This window comes from Capra hircus, chromosome 24 (assembly GCF_001704415.2).
Source record: "Capra hircus breed San Clemente chromosome 24, ASM170441v1, whole genome shotgun sequence".
NCBI lineage: Eukaryota > Metazoa > Chordata > Mammalia > Artiodactyla > Bovidae > Capra > Capra hircus.
In genome coordinates this window covers 7,897,636-7,922,828 of record NC_030831.1, presented here as the reverse complement: position 1 = coordinate 7,922,828, position 25,193 = coordinate 7,897,636, and the positions used below count along the sequence as shown (strand labels likewise).

General features: G+C 41.6%; 1 protein-coding gene across 1 annotated transcript in view; it reads left to right on the top strand.

Annotated features, from left to right (window-relative positions):
* The window catches only part of DOK6 (docking protein 6), a 409,948-nt gene continuing 384,970 nt past the window's right edge, over nucleotides 216-25,193 (top strand). The window contains exon 1 of the mRNA XM_018039636.1: nucleotides 216-408. Within this exon, the coding sequence (XP_017895125.1) occupies nucleotides 343-408 (66 nt within the window). The 5' untranslated portion in view covers nucleotides 216-342. The remainder of the gene's footprint in view (nucleotides 409-25,193) is intronic.

The window sequence follows — 25,193 nt, the reverse complement described above, 5'->3', positions numbered from 1 at the left end:
GGAGGCGCGCGGGCGAGTCGGCCCGCCCCCCCGGCCCGCCCCTCCCCGGCGCGGGTGCGCTCCGGCCGGCGCCGCGCCGCCGAGGGAGCCGCCGGCCCGAGGGTGCTGGCCGGGGGCGGCGGCGGCGGCGCGCGGCGGGGGCGGAGGTGAGGACCGGGACGCGGAGGGCGCGCGCGGCTCGCAGCGCCGGGCCGCCTTCGCTCCCCGCCCGCGGTCGCCCCGCCACCCCGCCCGCGTCCCCGGCGGCGGGAGCTCGGGGGCGGCCGGCTGCATGCGAGACCTGCGCGGACCCCGCGGCGGACGGCGGCGGCTCTCGACCCGGGGAAGCCGAGCGCGCCAACCATGGCCTCCAACTTTAACGACATAGTCAAGCAGGGCTACGTGAAAATCCGCAGCAGGAAGCTGGGGGTGAGTCGCCCGCGCGGCTTTCTTGTCCCCGGCGCCCGTTTGGCGCGGCTGGCGGTGGGGGGCGGGGAGAGGTGACCCACGCGGGGACGGAGGCGGACAGGGACCCGGCTCCCCGGCGCACGGCCCGCTTGTTGCTCGGCCGCGCTGGGGGCCCGCACCTGCCTCGGGGTGGGGGGCGGGGGGTCTCGGAGATGGGGCTCGGGCGCCAGGAGCACCCGGATCCGCATCCTCCCGTGCGCGTCGCTGGTTCAGACCCAGACTGAGAAGTCGCCTAGGCGAAAGGATGATCAGTTCCGAGATGGATGCGCCCCGGAGAGGGGGTTACATTCAGAGCATCCACAGGGCTCTGATCTTGGGAAGTGTGCGCCTTCGGGGTACAACCGCTCGGTGTGCAGGGCGTGGACACACGCTCCTGTGAGTGTGTATCCAAAATCGTCACCGTTTCCCAGTCCCCGCTGCCCCAGCCCATTTCCAATTTCTCTTTCGATGCCCGGGTAGCGCCCCGCGTCTCTGCGGGGCGAGCTGGCGAGTTTTGCGGTTGCCGGCGGGCAGGCTCCCCGGCTCGGGGTGCGCCCGGACAGGGGGACCTGCGCCCGGGTATGCGCGCCAGGGGTGTGCTCACGGTCGCTGACCCGGGAGCCTCGGCGGCCGAAAAGTTTCTGGAGACCCGCTCACCGTCTTTTGAAAGATGATCTGCCCGATTTGAGAGAGAGACAGTGTAGACCCTTGAGGGCTGTAAAAACTTCACTAGTGACCGGAGGAGGAGGTAAGAGGAACGCGTAGACGGTGGTAGAGGACCCGGGATGTGGACTGGAGGGAACCGGAGAGGGGGTTCACCCGGGCCGAGCACTGCCCCGACTAGGCGGACGTAGGGGTGTGGGTGCGGAGCGGCAGGGTCGGAGCGCGGGGCGGGGGCCCCCTCGGGGAGGCGCAACGTGGAGTTGAGTCCTGACACCCACCGGGCCGGGCCGGGCCGGTCCAGGGCGCGAGGGACGCTCCATGTGCGGAGGCCAGGGTGCCGATTTTCCCGATTCCCTGTATGTCTCTCCGCCTCACTCTTCTCTGAGTTCCAGTTCTGCGGAGCTCCGGGATGCTGGGGCCACGCGGCCTTGACCGAGAACGTTCCCTGCTTTCTCTGCTGAAGAGATGAGCACTCTTAACTTGGAGAGGGAGGGAAGGAGGGAGACTTCTTTTCTCATTTAAAGGGAAGGAAGGAGGGGAAAGAAACGAAAAGAAAAAAGGAGAAGATAAATGCTAGATATTTAATATATCGTTGGAAAACTAAGGAAGGGCAGAGTCCCCAAAAGAAGGATCACCCGCACCCAGGAGCCGCTGCGTGGCCAGTTGGTGGGGGCAGGTGCCCGGGGCCGGAGGAAGGGGCCGGGCTGACTTGCCTGTGGGTGCTGCCCCTGCTGGCTTCACTTTCGAGATGCGGACGGTACCCCCAAGGACACGCGGGACCCCTTCTTGAGCCCCAGCAGATTCGCCCAAGTGGGGAGCACAGATCTGGGTGACGACCCTCCCCCGCAGCCTGGCGCCCCACCGGGCGGGAGAGGGCGGGCGCCCTCGGCCAGGTTTCAGGGCTCCTCTGGGTAGAGGAACGCGTTCTTTCCCGGAGAGGGAAGCAAGAACGCCCCGGGAAAAGCTGCGCGCGGCCGGGGCACGGTGCTTCCATCTGTGGCCCCCAGAGCCATCAGCCGAAACGCGAGATGTGGAGCTAGAGCGTGGGGGTGGGCCGGACGAGAAGGGTTTCAGGAACTTGACTTTGACGCCCTTTGCTCTCCCACAGGGTGCCTGCTCGGCACTCTGGCTCCTCTCCTTGAAATTTCCATTGTGTCTGACACCTCATACGCTATAAGCTGGTGGGTGATTTCAGCCCCGCGGGGAGACGGGCATCTGGTTGCACAGTTACCCTGTATGTGAAAATCAGAATAAGGAGCAGAACGCTGAGAAATCACCTCCTTGCGCACTTGGCCTTGGAGTCTGTAGGATTCCTCCCCCGTCAGAGCTTTCCAGGATTTCCTACAATTAAAACCGAATTTGCTACTTAATTATAAGATAGGATCCAGGGGAAGGGTATTGAACCCTTCTTGGGTAACTACGACATTTGCAGCCTTTGAAATGTCCTCGTGGTTCACCAGTTTCCCCCCTAAAGATGGGTGCCAATGTTCATTTCCTTTCCAAAGCCTCTGTTTCCACACTCACTGTGTAGAACCATGCCTGTGTAAAGGACCCAGAAAACAGTAAAAGCATGTTTATGTTCATTGGACTTGCTTTTGTGTTCCATTTCTGCTTGAGAAATATGAATTTCATAGGTTGGTGTTGAAACAGTTTTGTCTGCTTTTAATGGTAAATCAAAATATGAAGCTACATTAGCTTTGACTGTTTTGGAAAATATTATTTACTTAAACTTTAGAAACTTTTCTATTCAGAATATGGTAGTATTCAAAAGAGGGAGTTCAAATGACAGAACTTCACACACGTGATTCTGGAAAGCTTAGTAAGTTTTAAATGTGTCCCTTAAGATAGTTAAAACACTAAGTAAATATTGTGTGCCTTAAAAATGAAAACGTATAGTCATACCCCAAAATCAGAGATATAGGAATTATCTAAGCATTCGTTTTCATAGTTAATAATACATATTCCTAATTTTATGGACTCAGAACTATGAACTTTTGTAAGCAAAATATTTTTAACTCAGCGGATACATAACAGTTCTTTTATGGGTTAAGTTTCAAAATAGAAATCTAATTAAATATGCACAGATATTTGATTTACTATGGGTAGAAGGCATGCTTTCAGGAAATAAGTTTTATAGTATTCTAAGGGGAGGGAGAAGGGCTAGGTATGAGGCCAATCATATCAGAGATCATGTTTGGGAACGCATGTAAGAATTAAAGATTTTAAAATTTAAACAATAAAAAACTATTAAAAAAAAAGAAAATATATTTTGAGATAAAATGTTTAATATGCCCTTTACTCCTCACAAGTTAGTGCTTATGGTTATGCTGAATGAGGGCAGAAAAGCACTTCCTGCCCTCTCCCCTGTGGGGCAACTTTTCCAGAGGTGCTTCCGGGTCAGTGTTTGAAAGGGCCCCTGCCATGTGTCTTTTAATAGAAACTAGAGTCGGACTCCACTGAAGTGACTTAGCAGCAGCGGCAGCAGCGCTACCTGTTGTGGATGGTTCTTCAGCCAAATAGTTGGATGAAGTGGTAAATGTTAAACACTTCTTTGCTTTGAAATTTGTCTTCACTCAGTCAGTTTTTCTTCCATTTAGGAAAATAATTTTGAGGAAAAAAATAGAATCATTTTCCTGAATTTTACTTTTGCCCTTTAAAAATATTCTTGTTAAATTATTGCATCTTTAAAGGTGTTCAATTATTAAAAATACAATGACATGACTCATAAAGAATCGTTTCTTTAAATTCTGTATTATTTTTCATTGTAATACATTACTGTTTCTATATTTTCATTTTGCAGGATTTAAAAGCGTTTACAATAGCTGAGTTCTTCTCACCATCTTATCTGTTGCATGATTGATGTTATAATTCACAGGATACCATGGTGGCCAGTGTTTTCTTTTTAAAGAAAAGAGTACTTAAAAGCTGTAATAAAAATAAAGCAAACGCATGTTGGTCAGTATTGTTTATTTCTTAGCCTTGACTATCTGTTTTTCTTCTAACCTCTAATGGGTTAAGTTTAATCAACAAGGCATATATTACAAAATACCCCAGCTATTCTTGGTTTGCAGATAGAACACAATCACTGAAACTTAGTCACTTTATACTTAGCTTATTGACTCTAAAAATATAGCAGCAGTAAGCGCAGCAGAGTGGAATGGCATCACATCGTTAGCATCACTGTCATCAGTGCACAAGTTCCAGACTGCAGATAGGCTACTGTGATCCTGAAACTTGACTGTCTCTAGGCTCTCATGCCATTGTTCTCAAGGAATTTTATTCAGATACATCAACATGCATATTCACAGGCAGGAGTTCACAGATAGTATTTTATGCAGCTTTTTTCTAGTTCTTAGTACTCAGGTGAGAGGTTGGCGTGGTATGTGTGGGTATTGAAGCAGTGTCTCAGGATAGGGTGGTATTACACATTCAACAAATGGTTAAATAATTATGCAGCGTCTACTGTTTGTCAGCTTGTGTACACTGGTTGTGTGTGTATGAATATTCCAGAGTCAGGTTGTGTTAAGTCAGGGTTATTATCAACTGTAAGTGGAGCTTCCCAGGTGGCGCTAGTGGTGAAGAACCCACCTGCCAATGCAGGAGACGTATAGTGATGTGGGTTTGATCCCTGGGTGGGGAAGATTCCCTTGAGGAGGGCATGGCAACTCACTCCAGTATTCTTGCCTGGAGAACCCCATGGATAGAGGAGCCTGGTGGGCTACAGTTCATAGGGTCACAGAGAGTTGAACCCAACTGAAGTGATTTAGTACAGCACAGCATCTTCTATATCACCACTACTCATGGTGCATTAGGTCAGGAATACAGCAAGCCCCCTACGTAAGAATGAGGTCCATTCCGACAGTGCTGGTGAGTCCAGTTTGTTCCGAAGTCCAACAGAGTTAGCCTTGTTACCCAGCTAATATAATCGGCTATATACTACTGTATGGTGATACGTTTGTAATACTTTTCACACAAATAATACCTAAAGAACACACAAAAGAGAAAACATTTTTAAGCTTACAGTACAGTACCTTGAAAAGTACAGTAGTACAGTACAACAGTTGGCAAACAGGGGCGCACTGGCGTCTTTGAAAGTTTGCAACCTGAGGTTCATATGTAGGAGACTTACGGTAATCACTGTGTCCCCACCCAGCTGTAGAGGAAGCAGGTGAAAGTAGAGCACACTTCTGGAGTATCTAATGAGCAGCAGCTTGATGAGCTCATCGTCTGTTGAGGGTTTTCTCTTCTGCATGGTCTCCATTTGTTCTAACAACTGATCATGGATTCGTCTGTCCCTTGCCCTCTTTCCCTCCTGGATTAAAACCTCAAGACACCCGCATTCCTTGTCTGATGATTACTTGTCTGCTTCTGGCAAACTCTTCTGAGTTTTCCTGTCCTTTTATAAACAGCTTTTACCTGATGATGGAAGAGAGTATGTTTTCATGAGACATGTTTTCTGAAAATGTATCCCTCTATAGAATCTCCCTCATTAATACAAATAGGAACCTTTGTGTGTGCATTTGCATATTTTTGGTCCCTAGAGCATATAAAGGAGAAGGCAATGGCAACCCACTCCAGTACTCTTGCCTGGAAAATCCCTTGGATGCAGGAGCCTGGTGGGCTGCCGTCTATGGGGTTGCACAGAGTCGGACATGACTGAAGCAACATAGCAGCAGCAGAGCATTAAAAAAAATTCCTGGATTCCCGAATCTCTAGAAAGTGTTTTGTGAAAAGAGATTATGTTGTGTATGAAATGCATTAGTAGTTTGCCAATAATTCAGTTCAGTTCAGTTCAGTCGCTCAGGCGTGTCTGACTCTTTGCGACCCCATGAGTCACAGCACATCAGGCCTTCCTGTCCATCATCAACTCCCGAAGTTCACCCAAACTCATCTCCATCGAGTTGGTGATGCTATCCAGCCATCGCATCCTCTGTCGTCCCCTTCTCCTCCTGCCCCCAATCCCTCCCAGCTTGTCTTTTCCAATGAGTCAACTCTTCACATGCGGTGGCCAAAGTATTGGAGTTTCAGCTTCAGCATCAGTCCTTCAAATGAACAGCCAGGACTGATCTCCTTTAGGATGGACTGGTTGGATCTCCTTACAGTCCAAGGGACTCTCAAGAGTCTTCTCCAACACCACAGTTCAAAAGCATCAATTCTTCAGCACTCAGCTTTCTTTATAGTCCAACTCTCACATCCATACATGACGACTGCAAAAACCATAGCCTTGACTAGACGGACCTTTGTTGGCAAAATAATATCTCTGCTTTAATATGCTGTCTAGGTTGGTCATAACTTTCCTTCCAAGGAGTAGGCATCTTTTAATTTCATGGCTACAATCACCATCTGCAGTGATTTTGGAGCCCCCAAAATAAAGTCTGATACTGTTTCCACTGTTTCCCCATCTATTTCCCAGGAAGTGATGGGACCAGATGCCATGATCTTAGTTTTGATATAATAAATATATTTAACATAAGATACAGGCAAAATAATTTTGACCATTCAAAAGTTTGAAAGAACTTTCAGGATCATTACCACAGGTATGAGTTCTCAATCTAAGGACTTAAGATGTGGAAGTTGTATTCAGTTCAGTTCAGTTCAGTCACTCAGTCGTGTCCAACTCTTTGGGACCCCATGAATCGCAGCACGCCAGGCCTCCCTGTACATCACCAACACCCAGAGTTCACTCAAACTCACATCCGTTGAGTCGGTGATGCCATCCAGCCATCTCATCCTCTGTTGTCCCCTTCTCCTCCGGCTCCCAATCCCTCCCAGCATCAGAGTCTTTTCCAATGAGGCAACTCTTCACATGAGATGGCCAAAGTATTGGAGTTACAGCTTTAGCATCATTCCTTTTAAAGAACACCCAGGGCTGATCTCCTTTAGAATGGACTGGTTGGATCTCCTTGCAGTCCAAGGGACTCTCAAGAGTCTTCTCCAACACCACAGTTCAAAAGCATCAGTTCTTTGAGGCTCAGCTTTCTTCACAGTCCAACTCTCACATCCATACATGACCACTGGAAAAACCATAGCCTTGACTAGACAGACCTTTGTTGGCAAAGTAATGTCTCTGCTTTTGAATATGCTGTATAGGTTGGTCATAACTTTTCTTCCAAGGAGTAAGCGTCTTTTAATTTCATGGCTGCAGTCACCATCTGCAGTGACTTTGGAGCCCAAAAGAATAAAGTCTGATACTGTTTCTACTGTTTCCCCATCTATTTCCCATGAAGTGATGGGACCGGATGCCATGATCTTTGTTTTCTGAATGTTGAGCTTTAAGCCAACTTTTTCACTCTCCTCTTTCACTTTAATCAAGAGGCTTTTTAGATCCTCTTCACTTTCTGCCATAAGGGTGGTTTCATCTGCATATCTGAGGTTATTGATATTTCTCCCGGCAATCTTGATTCCACCTCGTGCTTCTTCCAGTCCAGCATTTCTCATGATGTACTCTGCATATAAGTTAAATAATCAAGGTGACAATATACAGCCTTCAGTTCAGTTCAGTTCAGTCACTCAGTCATGTCCGACTCTTTGTGACCCCATGAATCGCAGCACGCCAGGCCTCCCTGTCCATCACCAACTCCCGGAGTTCACCCAGACTCGCGTCCATCGAGTCAGTGATGCCATCCAGCCATCTCATCCTCGGTCGTCCCCTTTTCGTCCTGCCCCCAATCCCTCCCAGCATCAGAGTCTTTTCCAATGAGTCAACTCTTCACACGAGGTGGCCAAAGTACTGGAGTTTCAGCTTTAGTATCATTTCTTCCAAAGAAATCCCAGGGTTGATCTCCTTTAGAATGGACTGGCTGCATCTCCTTGAAGTCAAAGGAACTCTCAAGAGTCTTCTCCAACACCACAGTTCAAAAGCATCAATTCTTTGGCACTCAGCCTTCTTCACAGTCCAACTCTCACATACATACATGACTACTGGAAAAACCATAGCCTTGACTAGACGGACCTTAGTCGGCAAAGTAATGTCTCTGCTTTTGAATAGGCTATCTAGGTTGGTCATAACTTTTCTTCCAAGGAGTAAGCATCTTTTAATTTCATGGCTGCAGTCACCATCTGCAGTGATTTTGGAGCCCCCCAAAATAAAGTCTGACACTGTTTCCACTGTTTCTCCATCTATTTCCCATGGAGTGATGGGACTGGATGTCATGATCTTCATTTTCTGAATGTTGAGCTTTAAGCCAACTTTTTCACTCTCCTCTTTTACTTTCATCAAGAGGCTTTTTAGTTCGTCTTCACTTTCTGCCATAAGGGTGGTATCATCTGCATATCTGAGGTTATTGATATTTCTCCAGGCAATCTTGATTCCAGCTTGTGTTTCTTCCAGTCCAGCATTTCTCATGATGTACTCTGCATATAAGTTAAATAAGCATGATGACAATATACAGCCTTGATGTACTCCTTTTCCTATTTGGAACCAGTCTGTTGTTCCATGTCCACTTCAAACTGTTGCTTCCTGGCCTGCATACACATTTCTCAAGAGGCAGGTCAGGTGGTCTGGTATTGCCATCTCTTTCAGAATTTTCCACAGTTTATTGTGATCCACACTTGGGTACCTTTAAATCCTTACTAATTTCTGAATACTGTGTATGCTAAGCATTTTGCCTTCTGAAGTGTATCTGTTATATACATGATGATTTATTATTTATCTCTTTCTCATTAAATATGGATTTAGAATGTATAAAATTCCAATTATTTTAGCTCTACATTTTTTGTTGGAGTTTAATTGCTTTACATTGTTGTGTTATTGTTTGCTATACAATGAAGTGAGTCAGCTATATGTATGCATATATCTCCTTCCTCTTGGACCTCCCTTGCCCCCAGTTCTACCCATCCAGGTCATCACAGAACACAGAGCTGAGCTCTCTGTGCTAAATTCAGGTTTTTATGTTATGTCTATGTTTAATGTTAGGTGTATATGCCACTTATTTCTCCATCTGTCTACAAGTCTCACTTCTTCTTAGAATTTTGTAGTAGAAAATGGTCTTGTATACCATCTATTCAGTTTCTCTGTATTAATTGGTTTGCAGCCTTATGTATGTGGATATGACATTTTAGCTATCCTAAGAAACTCTATTATCTGCATTAGTGAGATTTTTTTTCCTTTTTAAAACATTCCTACCTATGCATATCGGCATGACTAAGTTTTGTGTTTTTTTTGTTTATTTGTTTGTTTTTGCATTTTCAATCCTTAAAGCCAGAAAGCAAAGAAAATAAAAGTAAGCCTACCTGTAAAAACCAAACCAAAACATTTTGCTGGAGTTTGATATGAAATGATTATTCCCATGCAATACCTGGGGGAAGTCATTAAATCAGGGGTGAGATATGAGAGTTCATATCTCAGCTTTTGTCTTGATAGGTTTATACATGACTGCTGGCAAGGTGAACTTTAGAAGATGGCGTCCCCTCAGATAACAAAGATTATGCTCAGCACTCAGGGAGATCTTCCAGATGACCAAAATAAATTTTACGTAGGGTAACCAAAGAGTGGTCACTATCTCTATAAGTTTTACATTCCCAGTTTCCTTAAGAGTATTTCAGAGGTGCTCTGTAAAGGTTGACATTGTGGATGAGTATAAAATAATGCAAAAAAAAAGTTTAATGTGAAGTTATGTATTTGAAATAGTGGCCATTGTTTTGAAGTATTTTTATTCTAACTTGTTGTTCTAGCTAGATCATAATAAGCCATTTGAATTAGAGAAGGAAATGGCAACCACTCCAGTATTTTTGCCTGGAAAATTTCCATGGACAGAGAAGCCTGGCAGGCTATAGTCCATGGGGTCGCCCAGAGTCGGACATGACTGAGTGACTGAGCACACAAACTTATTACATTGATCAGATCACAGTATATGCATATGAAGTCATTATGATGGACACCTTAAGCTTATACAGTGTTTCATGCCAATTATATCTCAGTAAAGCTAGAAAAACTGCTAGGTAGTAAGAGAATCTTTGCCACAATAAGGAGTCTCTATACTGATATTTCTCTAGTCCACTTTAAATGGCCATGATTTCATTTCCATTGTACCATCTAAAACCCAGATGATCTCTCCTTTTAAGAAAACAAAACAAATTTCAAAAACTGACAGTGTTCTGGTAGAATTTAAAATGCTTTACAAATATTTAAATCTGTTTATTTTATCATTACGTTTATTTATGAAAAATGGTCTTTTATTTAAAGTGGTTATATAAAAGCTTATGTTTGAATTAACCTAATGGAAAGTGAGTTTATTTAAAGAAAAACACAACTAAAAAAATACTACACATTTACGGGGATCTGGCAAATCAAGGGGTGATACAGTTATTCAGCAAGAAGCTGCCCAATGTCTTTAACATCAGACAGCACTGAAATATACTGTGAACGCTATCTAAGAGGCTGGATCAGTTATTTGTTTATTTTTGTAGCCAGCTGCTTTTAAGTGGCAGGAATTGAACCATGCATACTTAAGTGATGTTCCTTTTCTTTTCTTAGTTTCCTTATTTTTAAAAATTGCCTATATGCCATTCTCAGTTATATTTGTAACTGTTTAAATATATGATGTATTACATGTGTAAACATGTATAGTTATTTTTCTCTTGATTTTTTTGTAAATATAAATACATTTTCTGACCATTCATTAACCTTTAAAATATGCATGTGTACATGTCTGCTGCTGCTGCTGCTAAGTCACTTCAGTCGTGTCCAACTCTGTGCGACCCCATAGATGGCAGCGCACCAGGCTCCCCTGTCCCTGGGATTCTCTAGGCAAGAATACTGGAGTGGGTTGCCATTTCCTTCTCCAATGCATGAAAGTGAAAAGTCAAAGTGAAGTCGCTCAGTCGTGTCCGACTCTTAGTGACCCCATGGACTGCAGCCTACCAGGCTCCTGTGTCCATGGGATTTTCCAGGCAAGAGTACTGGAGTGGGGTGCCTTTGCCTTCTCCAGTGTACATGTCTACGAATGTACATATGTACACATACTTAAATACATGCATATATATAATTTATGTTATATGTTAAGTAGAATATGTATATATTTCCAAACAAGTTGTTAGCCCTCGTTAGTTAGTGATGAATTGTTATCTTCCCTAACTATGTAAAGGCACCTAACCCTACTCCAGGAGAATAAAATGTTCATAAAATGTCTTATATTCATTATATAAATTGTTACATCTTCACATTATACTTTTATTTGGAAAAATGTTTGGTATTAGTTTAAAATTGAATTTTAATGTATGTTTTAAAAATTACAACTTTTAAAGGGTGGCAGCCAGTAAGAGAAAATTCTATATCTCTGTCTATATAAGTCTAGTAAAACTTTTCACATGTTATTCAAGAAAAAGAATGAAAAAATACTTTTGACATATTTGAACTTGCCTGAAAAGCTATGCCTTTCATTTAACTTACTAGGAAAAAGGAATTATATCTCTCTGAGTGCTTTAAAGACCCTTGGGACTGTGCTGTAGAAAGGACCCATGTTATTTTACTGATGCTTTTGTCGACTTCATTACACTTTGGAATCTTTAAGTATTAGCTTTGTAACTGTGAACCACCAGGGAAGTCCCCAAAAGTGTTAGTCGCTTAGTCGTGTCCAGCTCTTTGTGACCCCATGGACTATAGCTCCTCTGTCCATGGGATTCTCCAGGCAAGAATGGATAGCCATTCCCTGGAGTGGATAGCCATTCCCTTCCTTCAGGGGACCTTCCTCACCCAGGGATTGAATCCAGGTCTCCCGCATTGCAGACAGATTCTTTACCATCTGAACCACCAGTTCAGTTCAGTCGCTCAGTCGTGCCTGACTCTTTGTGACCCCATGGACTGCAGCACACCAGGCTTCCCTTTCCATCACCCATTCCCAGAGCTTACCCAAACTCATGTCCATTGAGTCCGTGATGCCATCCAACCATTTCATCCTCTGTCGTCCCCTTCTCCTCCTGCCCTCAATCTTTCCCAGCATCAGGGTCTTTTCCAATGAGTCGGTTCTTTGCATCAGGTGGCCAAAGTATTGGAGTTTCAACTTCAGCATCAGTTCTTCCAATGAATATTCAGGACTGATTTCCTGTAGGATGAACTGGTTGGATCTTCTTGCTGTCTAAGGAATTCTCAAGAGTCTTCTCCAATACCACAGTTCAAAAGCATCCATTCTTCAGCACTCAGCTTTCTTTATAGTCCAACTCTCACATCTATACATGACTACTGGAAAAACCACAGCTTTGACTAGATGGACCTTTCAGGGGAGCCTTAAATAAAAGTACATCCAGTCACAAATCATGATGTATAACTTTAAGATACTAAATTTATGAATAAGTATGAAATGTACTCTTCTGTACATTTAGAACATAGCAACTGTTTACACCTGCAAAGGCTACTTAACACACATACTGTTGCACCCTGATACTTTGCCGAAATCTGTGCATTACTTAGCCCTTAACCAAAAAAATTGTTCTCAGTACTTGTGAGGGACTGTATATTGCCGTTCCCAGGATGAGTATGGAACATTGAAGTAAAGGACCAGACTAAAGGGGCTTGCACTATGCTGAGGGTCTGGGAGGTCACTAATGTGTTTACAAGAAAGGTTAAATGTTTATTCTCAAATTAGCAATATCCACGAATCTTGGGTGTATAAAAGGATTGCAGTCAAGTATGACTTTTGGCAAGGAGACCAAATGGGGTGCTGATAATTCTAGTGGCTAGCTCTGAGAATCACTGACATATTTGTTTTTTTCTCCTCAGCACGGAGAAGAACCAGTTCGTCAACCTATTATTGTTTGCATTGAGAAGTCAGCTATCAGGCATCCTGTTACCTTTTGGATTGGTCTTTTTTCTTCTGGCCACTTGTAACTTCCCCTTTTCCTGGTTTTCAGGGGGTTTGCTATGAAATGTGGAGGTGCAGTGTTTATTCTGTTCATTATTTGGGGGTGTATAGTGCTGCTTATTCCATGGCTTGATATCTTCCTGCAGCTCTGAAAGACGATCTACCATTACTCTTTCACACATTAATTCTGTTTGTTCTTTCTCCTCGCACGTTAAATCATTTGTACCACATGTCCTGTGCCTTTTGGTTTTTTCCTTCTTTTGCCATAGTTTTGTGTCTCAGAGATTCAAGATAGAGATTTACTACCGACAGTCCTTCCAGTTCACTATTGTCTATTCAACTGTGAATACAGTGCTTTTTACCTTGTTCTCTAGCCTGCTCTTCCTGATTTGAGGTAATAAAATATTAAATCGATGTTTTCTCATCTGAATCAGCCAGTGTCAGCTTTGATCACAACTAGTAGCAACTAAGACACCCAACAAATAAGACAGCATTATTGGAAGTGATGAAATTAAATTTGAAAATATACTTACATCCAATATATGCTAAATATATTCTAAAGTAACTAATTTTTAGAGCATTGATGATTAAGTAATTGTCCCTAGGAATATGTAGATGCTAGAATTCATTTTCTGCTGTAGTCACTCCTAGCAAGGACATTTAGAGCATATTTAGTGAATTACTCTGCTCATCCATGGAGAAGTTTAGGAGCTTCAATGGAAGCATACATTTAGACCATATAATGAAGAAAAAAAGATTTTCTAATATACCCAACAAATTTTTGACAAAGATACAAAAACAATTTGATGAAGAAAGGATATCTTTCAAACAAATGTGCTGGGAAACTTTGGACATCCATAGGCAAAATAAATGAATCTCAACATAAAACTCACACCTTATAGCTCAAAATAGATGAGTGATTTAAGTGTAAAAAGTAAAAGTATGAAATTTGTAACAAAACATAGAAGAAAATATTTGGGAACTAGGACTAGGCAAAGAGTTGACACAAAAGTGTGACCCTTAAAAGGAAAACTTGATAAATTAACTTCATTAAAATGAAAACTTTTGCTTTATGAAAGAGGCTGTTAAGAGAATTTTAAAAAGCAATGGGGGGAGGAATTATTTACAAACTACATGTCTCTAATGGATAACAAGAATAAAAAACTCTTAAAACTCTAAGTTAAATTTTAAAAACAACAATTCAGTTAGGAAATGGGCAAAAAACATGAACTGATACTTCACAAAAGTTGATAAACACATGAACAGATGTCAACATTATTAGCCATTCAGTTCAGTTCAGTCGCTCAGTCGTGTCCATCTCTTTGCGACCCCATGAATTGCAGCACGCCAGGCGTCCCTGTCCATTACCAACTCCCAGAGTTCACTCAGACTCACGTCCATCGAGTCAGTGATGCCATGCAGCCATCTCATCCTCTGTCGTCCCCTCTTCCTCCTGCCCCCAATCCCTCCCAGCATCAGAGTCTTTTCCAATGAGTCAACTCTTCACATGAGGTGGCCGAAGTACTGGAGTTTCAGCTTTAGCATCATTCCTTCCAAAGAACACCCAGGACTGATCTCCTTCAGAATGGACTGGTTGTATCTCCTTGCAGTCCAAGGGACTCTCAAGAGTCTTCTCTAACACCACAGTTCAAAAGCATCAATTCTTAGGTGCTCAGCTTTCTTCACAGTCCAACTCTCACATCCATACATGACTACTGGAAAAACCATAGCCTTGACTAGATGGACCTTTGTTGGCAAAGTAATTCCTCTGCTTTTTAATATGCTGTCTAGGTTGGTCATAACTGTCCTTCCAAGGAGTAAGCGTCCATTAGTGACATGCAAATTAAAAACATCATGAGTTATCAGTAAATACCTATTGGAAAGGCTAAAATGAAAAACAGTGACACCACCAAATACTGACAGGATACAGAAAACCTGAATCACTCATACACTGCTCTTGGGAAGGTGATTTGGTTCAGACACTCTTGAAAATAATGTGGCAGTTTCTTAAACTGTGCAGTGGCCATACAGCCATCAGCAGTACCATCAGTAATCTATCCCAGGGAAATGAAGACTTTTGTTCCCATGAAAACCATACAAGTGTTCACAGCAGCTTTATTTTAAATATCCCCAAACTGGAAACAAGCCAGATATTCATCATAGGATAAATGGTTAAACTGTAGGACATCCTCATCATGTAATACTACTCAGCAGTAAAAATGATTAAACTCTAGTTACCCCCTAAAGATGAATCTTGAGAGAATTATATTGAGTGAAAAACAAAAAAAAATCCCCAAAGGTAATATGCTGTGTGATTTCATTTTTATAACATCCACATGTCTTCTTCGGAAATATCTACTTAAGTCTTCTGCCCATTTGTAATACTGTTGTTAAGGTTTTATTTTGGATATTAACCCCTTATCAGATAAATGACTGGCAAATATTTTCTCTTATTTCATAGGTTGCCTTTTTATTTTGTTGACGGTTTCTTTTGCTGTGCAGAAGCTTACTTAGTTTGAAGTAGACGTCCTCTCTCTTTGATTTGTGAAAAATACAAATGTTGATTATTTTGCAGTTGCAAGTGGGTGTTCTCTGTGAAGGAGGCTTAGATGAGCTAGGTTTGCCCACAGGACTCCTTAATTACTAGGAGGCAAGCGGCTTGAATACTCCATTGACTGTGGAAGCAAACAGCAATGAAAACTTCTCTGCCTTTGCTTCTGAATTTGAAGTGAGCCACCTTGTCCAAATTTTAGAAAAATGCCATTACTTAGAGGAAGATAAAGGTCAGCAACAATTTCAATGGAATTTCTTTTTATATCTCCAGTAAGAGACCACTTGGCTACATTCCCATCCAAAAGTGCCATTAGCTATTTTGATTCCCAAGATATTACCTCATTGCAGCTCCTTTTTAAACGATAATAAAACTGCCCAGAATATAAAGTAAATGAAGTCCCAAACAAAGCATCTAGGAACAGTTTCAGTTATTATGCTATCTGATGACAAGTTAATTTCAGTAGCTGGATAAGACGTGAAGGGGGAACCGTAAGAGTACTTTTGAAAAATAGTATGACACCTGAAGCATATCGGATTCAGAATCAGTGGTGAAGGAAATAATCATTTTTCTATGTAATTAGAATCTATAACCTATTTGGTACATTTTTCAATTAAAAATATCATGATTGTTTTTAAATATTAACTAAGGATATATTAATATGAAATATATCAAGATAAAGCAGTAAAAAGAAGGAAAAGAAAAATTTGCATCAATGCCTGCAAGTCAGGGGACCATTACATTTATTACTGTGGGCAGAAATCCCTTAGAAGAAGTAGAGTGGCCCTCACAGTCAATAGAAGAATCTGAAAGGCAATCTCAAAAATGACATGATCTCTGTTCATTTCTAAGGCAAACCATTCAACATCACAGTAATCCCAGTCTGTGCCACAGCCGCTAATGCTGAAGAAGACGAAGTCCAGCAGTTCTATGAAGACCTCCAAGACCTTCTAGAGCGAACACCAAAAAAAAAAAAAAAAAAAAAGATGTCCTTTTCATCATAGGGGACTAGCATGCTAAAGGAGGAAGGATGGGGTCACAAAGAGCCAGACACGACTTAGCGACTGAACAACCTGCAAGTCTAGTAGTGGTCTCTGCTCTGCGGGGTTCTGAGATGAGTAAGACCCAATGTCAGTACATCTTTGTTAAATTTTTAGATAAGTTTATTCAGAACTGCACTACCACGGTTTTGACTGACACAAAAGTAGTATTGGCACTGCTGTCTTGAAGGCACTTTGTAATTTTCCTGTTTGTAATTAGCCTTAGGAATATCAACTGAATTGCAATACAAAGGCTGTAGGAGGGAATATATCAGCTAGCATATGCCTTACATCTTACCTAAAAGATGTTACCCCGTGCTTCATTTTTCTGTAATATTTTTTAACTTCATCTAAAGGCCCTTTCTGAAAATTCTTTGAGAAAGCACTAAAATTTAGCTTCTCCAAAAACACACCATGTAACAACAAAACCCCCCAAAGTGCATTTGTTTTTTGGAGAGAATGCTTTGTTTAAAGGCTACCAATATTTAAAAAAAAAAAAAAAAGCAGTTCTACAATATCCCATGTATTTCTTATATTGTGTTGTATTATTTGTTTCAGTTGCTATTTTGACTATGCTTTATGTGTATATTGATTTTTAATATTGGTTGTGAAATTTCAAATAGTTATATAAGTTATAACCTTGTGATAACTTTTTGAGCAAGAGGAATTTTCCATTAAGAATCATACCAACAACTTGTATTGTTATAGCATTTTACATTTTGAAACATGCTTTTCTGTATGGTCCCCCCTTTAAAACAGCACATTCTTCACCAGGGAGATTAGATACCATCTTTATTTTCTACAGGAAGATTTTAAGCGAGGTAAAATAAAATACCATGTGTCCAAAAGTGTCATTCTTTTATAGTCATTTCTAGTTTCTTCTAAGAATACCAGCTAACCACTGCACACATTTTGATGACAATGCATTTCACTCTCACCCCAGTAGGGGCTCCCCTCTGATGTGGCATCCTTGATTAGGACACGGCATGTGTTTTTTCTTGGGCTTCCCTGGTGGCTCAGTGGTAGAGCATCCACCTGCCAGCGCCAGAGACACAGAAAGATCCTCTGGGGGAGGAAATGGCAACCCACTCCAGTATTCTTGCCTGGGACATGCCTTGGACAGAGGGAGCTAGCAGGCTGCAGTCCACTGGGGTAACAGTCAGAACACGGCTATACGAATGATACTTTTTCTTTATGACCTGTACAAATTATGAAACTCCTATTTTGTGTAGATTTCCTCCCAATGTAGATGAGAGCCATTCAATGTCTCTGTTCTAATATTTTGTCTCTACTGAGTCTGAATTCCTAATCTCAAAGGTAGTGTCTCCAGTGGGTCCTCAGATCTCATTACCACTTTCCTTGAGCTGCATGTAATCTTCCAGCCTTGAAATTTTGGTGTGTGCATCACTTTAAATGTGTTTGAGAATTGTGAAATTTTCACCGTTGTCTTTATTTTTAAGGGCTTCCCTGATAGCTCAGCTGCTAAAGAATCTGCCCGCAATGCAGGAGACTTGGGTTCGATCCCTGGGTTGGGAAGATCCCCAGGAGAAGGGAATGGCTACCTACTCCAGTATTCTAGCCTGGAGAATTCCATGGACTGTATACTCCATGGGGTCCGCAGAGTCGGACATGACTGAGCAACTTTCACACTGTTTATTGTTAAACATGAAAACCATCATAAAAAATAGCCCTATATGTAAAAGCGTAATTCTGAAATAGGTCTTGTTCCATTTCCTTGATTTTCGCTTTTCTGACATGTCACTTTATGACTTAGATGAAACCGATGGATCCCCCTCTTCTAGCAATGATTACATTCTTTCGGTCCCTGAAACAACTCTCCACAAACCTCTGCATGAGGAAATCTCAGTATTTCAGGTTATTCACAAGATTTAAGCCTCAATTCAAGAGTTCCAGGCTTCGAGCATTAGCACAGGGTCATGGAGAGGAGAGCTCTGGAAAGACCTTTTGTTGAGTCCGTTGACTTTCCAACTCTGTATCTCATCTGTAAATTGATTGTCACATGCCAAAGACTATTCTATAGGGTTACTGTTAGCTGTAAATAAGATAAACTACTCAAAGTTGCAGGTACGCAATAGACCGCACACTATTTCATCTATTGACATTAATGTTTCTAAATAATAAGCACTGACTTAACTTGCCACAGTGAAGAAATATCATCCTTTTTTGGAGTATTTAATACATTTCACCTCTTTGGAACAGAACTTCTTTCTTTGCTTTCGGTGACACACTTCACTGGATTTTTTATTTGATACACAGTGGGAACGTGGCAGGGTTTTAATCCAGGGCAATTACTTGATGAAAGGTGTTTTAGACATTTTAGTCTGGCAAAATGATGCATACGGATTGATGTGAGTGAAGGCGTGGTAACCAGAGTGAAGGTTGCCAGGGTGATCACGCCTTGGCTGCACCTGCATTGGGCTGCCATGCTTCCCTACCTGGAGTGCTGAGCCTCCTGGACTTTGATGACTAGTTCTTCTCTGTCGTTCAATGTTTTGTTTTTTTTCCAACTGTCTGATTTGTTTCAGCTAATAGAAGCACAGGTAGTATCACCTAGAAAGCCCTCTACTTCTGGACTTGCCATTACATATACCTTACCGATTTTCAGCCATAAGCGCACCTGATCTTGCTGTCTGCTGTCACCTGATACCTGCTGTCACGTCCGTGTGGAAGGCAAGGTCGCCCTGAACTGGTGCCTCCCTCTGCCTTTTTGGCCACATCTTCAGCTTTCACTGGCTTCTGCTCCTCCTCCCAGCCTCCCAGCACTCACCATTGTAAGACTTCTCTCAATCATTTTTTTTTTCAGTTTTAAACTTTTTTTTAATCATCCATGCAAAGTACGCAAACTAATTTTCAAGGGGAAATCATCTGTTTCTTAAACTCAACCTATTCTTAGAATCCTTATTTAGTCCTGAGCCCTACAGTTTTGGGCTTCCCAGGTGGCACTAGTGGTAAAGAACCCGCCTGCCAATGCAGGAGACATGAGAGATATGGGTTTGATACCTAGGTCCGGAAGATATCCTGGAGGAGGAAACAGCAACCGACTCCAGTATTCTTGCCTGGAGAATCCCACAGACAGAGGAGTCTAGTGGGCTACAGTCCATAGGGTCTCAAAAAGTCAGAAATGACCGAAACGGTTTAGCATGCAGTACGGTTTTATTCCTATTTCTCAAAAAATTTATCTAAAGTAGATATTTTAAACTTTAATCTCATTTCCAATCTCCAGATTGGCATGCCCAAATTTTTATGAAAATTTTCCTGCTTTTATTGCCCATACTGCACCCCCAATGCAATGAGTCTACATAGAACATACTGTATTTTTCCCTCAAACCAGCCACTTTGTCATATAGAAACATGTATAAGTAGATATTTCTGTTAACACTGTCAGTCTTTTCAAAATGACTCAGTTTCAGATCTCAGAGATGATGATGGCTCTTCCGTTTCTCTGAGTCACTGCAGACAACCAAATGCCATATCTTACTGGTGCTGACTAGGGATGTCCGTCCTCTGTGGTCTCTTTCCAGTTGAAATTCTGCTTTTTTAACTTCAGGCTTAAATGTTGGTGAGATTTTCCAGTGGTTCTTTTTACTACCAGCTCAATTTTCCTTGTACTTCTGCCAGATTAATTTTCCTAAATTTCAGTTTGAAACATATAATTCCCCCCCTCTTAAATTTTCCCAGGGTTCTCATTACCTAGAGTAATAATTAAACTAAAACTTATAATTCAAAGATATTGACAATATCTACTATTGTTTCATTTAGTTTTTTTAATGAATGTTTCAAACATACTGGAAGCTACATGGACTCATACTACAAACCAACACATGCAGACTACCCATATTTTACCAATCTAATCCTGTATTTTTTTGTTTCAAATTTTTTAAGATAGAAAAAACGCTGAGAGTTACAGACCTGTTTGAACCTCTTGCTTTTGACACACTGAACAACTGTGTTCAATATTTATCCACATTACTACTTGCTGCTGCTGCTGCTAAGTCACTTCAGTCGTGTCCGACTTGGTGCGACCCCATAGATGGCAGCCCACCAGGCTCCCCCATCCCTGGGATTCTCCAGGCAAGAACACTGGAGTGGGTGCCATTGCCTTCTCCATAGATCTAGTTTATTTCATTGGTTGTATTGTCCTGTATTATATACATAAACTATACTTCCTCTGTTAATGGACATCACTGAGGTTTTGCTGTTTTTGCTATTATAAACCATACTTCAACAAATACACTTATATAATTCTTCCTGATCCCATATATCCAAGTTTCTCCAAGGAGTGTGGTTCGAAGTAGAATTGCAGTTTTTAAAATTTTCAGTTTGCTCACAAATAATTGTTCCAGTTGTTGCAATGAAATGAGAGAACTTATTATATTACATCCTCAGAAGTAATAGCTATTGCCATATTTCTTTAAATTATTAAAAATTCAAGCAGAGTATATATAACTGTCTTAAAAATAATATTTTGCCATATTTACTTCAGTTTTTTAATAGTAGAAATAAAATGGGTCAATTTGAGGCCACTTTTGTATCCCAACATGGGCTTCCTTTGTGGCTCAGCTGGTAAAGAATCCGCCTACCATGCGGGAGACCTGGGTTCAGTCCCTGGGTTGGGAAGATCCCCTGGAGAAGGGAAAGGCTACCCACTCTAGTATTCTGGCCTGGAGGAATCCATGGACTGTATAGTCCATAGGGTCGCAGATTCAGACATGACTGAGCGACTTTCACTTTGTATCCCAACACAGTAACTTCAGAGGTACACTTAAGTTTATAATGCTATATACATAGTATTTCTACATTTATTACATTTTGAAATTTATTTGACTAATACTCACTATTGCTTTGCATAGTTTCAGCTTTGCATGATTGGAATCATATACTCTGTAACTTCCTGAAAAATATTTGTCTTTGCTCAAGATTGTTTTTGAGATTTTAGTCATTTTGATGGAGTTCCTGTTTATTCAGTTTTACTTCTGTACACTGTTTCTTGGTATAAATATAACACAATTTGTATTTCCTAGTACAATTGTGCAAATTTTTTTTTTATTATTATTGGTGTATAGTTGCTTTACAATGTTGTGCAAGTTTCTGATGTACAACCAGCTATATGTACACATATGTTGCCTCCTTCTTGAGCCTCTTTTCCACTCCCCCAACCCCACCCCTCTAGGTCACCACGGGGCACTGAGCTGAGCTCCCTGTGCTCGGCAGCAGCTTCCCACTAGCTGTCTTTTTCACACATGGTAGTGTATGCGTGTCAGTCTTAATCTCCCAGTTCATCCCACCCTTCCCTTGACTTCCACATATCCATTCTCTATGTCTGTGTCTCTATTCCTGCTTCAGAACTAGGTTCATCTGTACCATTTTTCTAGATTCCACGTATGTGCATTAATATATACTTGTTTTTCTCTTACTGACTTAACTTCACTCTGTATGACACACTCTAGGTTCATCCATGGAGAAGGCAACGGCATCCCACTCCAGTATTCTTGCCTGGAAAATCCCATGGACAGAGGAGCGTGGAAGGCTGCAGTCCATGGGTTCGCTGAGGGTTGGACACGACTGAGCAACTTTACTTTCACTTTTCACTTTCATGCATTGGAGAAGGAAATGGCAACCCATTCCAGTGTTCTTGCCTGGAGAATCCCAGGGATGGAGGAGCCTGGTGGGCTGCCATCTATGGGGTTGCACAGGGTTGGACATGACTGAAGCAACTTAGCAGTAGCAGCAGGTTCATCCACATCTCTACAAATGACCTAATTTCATTTCTTTTTATGGCTGAGTAATATTCCATTGTATATCTGTACCAAATCTTTATCAATTCATTTTTTTCTAGGTTATATACTTAGAGGCGGATTTTCTGGGCTTGTGTATGCTCAGTCGCTCAGTGGTGTCTGACTCTTTGAAACTCCATAGACTGTAGGTGACCAGGTTCCTCTGTTCATGGAATTTTCTAGGCAAGAATACTAGAAGTGAAGTGAAGTCGCTCAGTCGTATCCAACTCTTTGCGACCCCATAGACTGCAGCCTGCCAAGCTCCTCTGTCCATGGGATTTTCCAGGCAATAGTACTGGAGTGGATTGCCATTTCCTTTTCCATTTCTGGGCATAGATCGACACAAATTAGATTTTGCCAAATTGTTCCCAGATGATCCATCCAGATATATTCTCTCCTGAGTTTGATATCCTCTGCCCTGCTTCCTCACCAACACTGGGTATTTTCAGATGAGACTTTTTCTTCCCATGGGGAAGTGGATGTGTGAAAGTTACATATTCTCTACAGTTTGAACATGTTTTCATATGTTTGTTGATCAGTTGATGTTCCTGGTTTATGAACTATCTCTTCAGTTCCACTGCCCATTTTTCTATGTGATGTTTTTTTCTTAATGGTTCACAAGGGTTCTCATTGTATTTTGAACACTATTCAAATGCAGTTAATAAACTATATAATTATCTTGTCTCACGTTATGACTTGCCTTTAAATTTGCTTATAGTCTCTTGTGTCTTCCTGATATTTTAAATTTTAATGAAATCAAATATACTTTCTTTATGGCTTATGCTTTTGGTATCTTATTTAAGAATTTACTCCACATGCTAATATAAAACTGCTATTTTTATATTTTCATCAGTTGTTTTCATGCATTTAAGCATGTATACATTTCGATCTTTAATCAATCTGCAGTTAATCCTCATTTTAGGCTTTACATTGGTAATGTATTGCTTTCGATATGGTAAGCCAGTTTTTTTCACCTTCATTTATTAAATATTCTTATCCATGAGCTTGTTAAACAGGTCCAATTTTTCATGTCTGCATATATTTCCAACATTTTGTTGTATTTACTCTTAATGCACTTTAAAGGTTTTGCTGCTGCTTTGAATGAAATCTTTTTAAATGACTTTTTCTAAGTGGTTGATACTGACTTAGAGGACAACTATTGTTATTGTGTATCTTGGATCTAATTGAATATTGAATGGGTTGAGGTCTTGCTCTGTGCAGACACTGTGTAGGTGCCTAGGACACATCAAAGCAAAGAGCACGAATCTTGCCTTCAAGGAGCACATTTAATAAGGGAGACAAAATGAAACACACAGTTGCCATGGAGAGTCACATGCACCTTTTGCAAGGGAAGATGGTGAAGAAGATAGGAGGGGATTTTGCTACCGAGAACCCAGAAGGCCCCACAGTGGAGGTGACTGAGTTAGTTCTGATGAATGGGAGGGCTCATCAAGTGGGTGCGGAGGAAGGATTGGGTGAATAATGGAGTAACCTGGGCAGGACAAAGGTCACGGAATATCTGAGTGTGTGAACCATGAGTGACCCAGCACCACTTGTGTGTAAAGTGTTCTGGAGTGGGGATTTTAGAAGATATTTAAAGTTATAATAAGTTACGACCGTGATGTGTATTCATTGATTTTTCAGAAGTGGAGTTTTAAGCAGGCAAGTCATACAATAATAATTGTGCATTTGAGGTGTGAGTTGGTATGATCAGTATTGGAAGTGGGGATGCTATATAGAAATTAAGCCAAAAAATGCAAAAAAGAGCCAGGATAGGCAGCAAAAATAAGAGAAGAGCATTGCTGTCATGGTGCCTTTTGTGTGTTAGAAAACGGGTGGGTTTTCCCACTTCCAGCCTCTTGATTGTATACATTTTGTATGTAACATTCGTCCTGCTCTCACGGTCATGGCTTGTCACAGTGCTACCTGTCCTTGAGACAATTTAACTTTTTTTAAAATATATTTTAAAAGTGTGTTGTTTATTTCTGTTGCTGTGTGTGGGGTTTCTCTAGCTGTGGTGCGTGGAGGCCCCGCTTCATTTCAGTGCATGGGCTCTGAAGCCTGGGCTCAGTAGTTGTGGCACGTGCCCCTAGCTACTGCAAGGCATGTGGGATCCTCCTGAACCATGGATAGCAGCTGTGTCCCTTGCATTTGCAGGCAAATTCCTAACCCTTGACCACCGGGGAAGTCCTAAGACCATTTAAAAAGTCACTGCCCAGAGAGATGTTATGGGGAGGGAGGTGGGAGGGGGGTTCATGTTTAGGAACGCATATAAGAATTAAAGATTTTAAAATTTAAAAAAAAAAAAAAAAGTCACTGCATTTACAAAGCCTTTTCCATCATTTCTAAACAACATGTGGTTTTCCCTCTCTTTGTTTTCAATTGTTTATAGTGCTTTGCTCCTATTTTTTTATATTCCTTTTTCCTGCTTTTCAATTTATTTGCTCATGAAATTAGTTTACAATTATCCCACAATTATGCTTATTCTGTAAGATTTTTAAAATGTAAGAAAATTTGAGTTTATTTTACAGTATTTTATTTTATTCATTAAATCATCATTAATGCAATTTCTTATTTTTAAGCAAGAATTTTAAAAAATGGCATCCTTTAACCATCTGTAATCAGATACAAAATGATTCTGAATTAAAATATTGAAGAACTGTTTCTGAATTAAAATATACGAAATCACATAAAGTATTCAAGTCAAGGGGACAATCAGAAAATTAAGCTATACTACTAGATGGTTCAGCTGGTAAAGAACCCGCCTGCAATGTGGGAGATCTGGGTTCAGTCCCTGGGTTGGGAAGATCCCCTGAAGAAGGGAAAGGTTACCCACTCCAGTATTCTGACCTGGAGAATCCCATGAACTATAGTCCATGGGGTCGCAAAGAGTCAGACAGGACTGAGTGACTTTCACTTA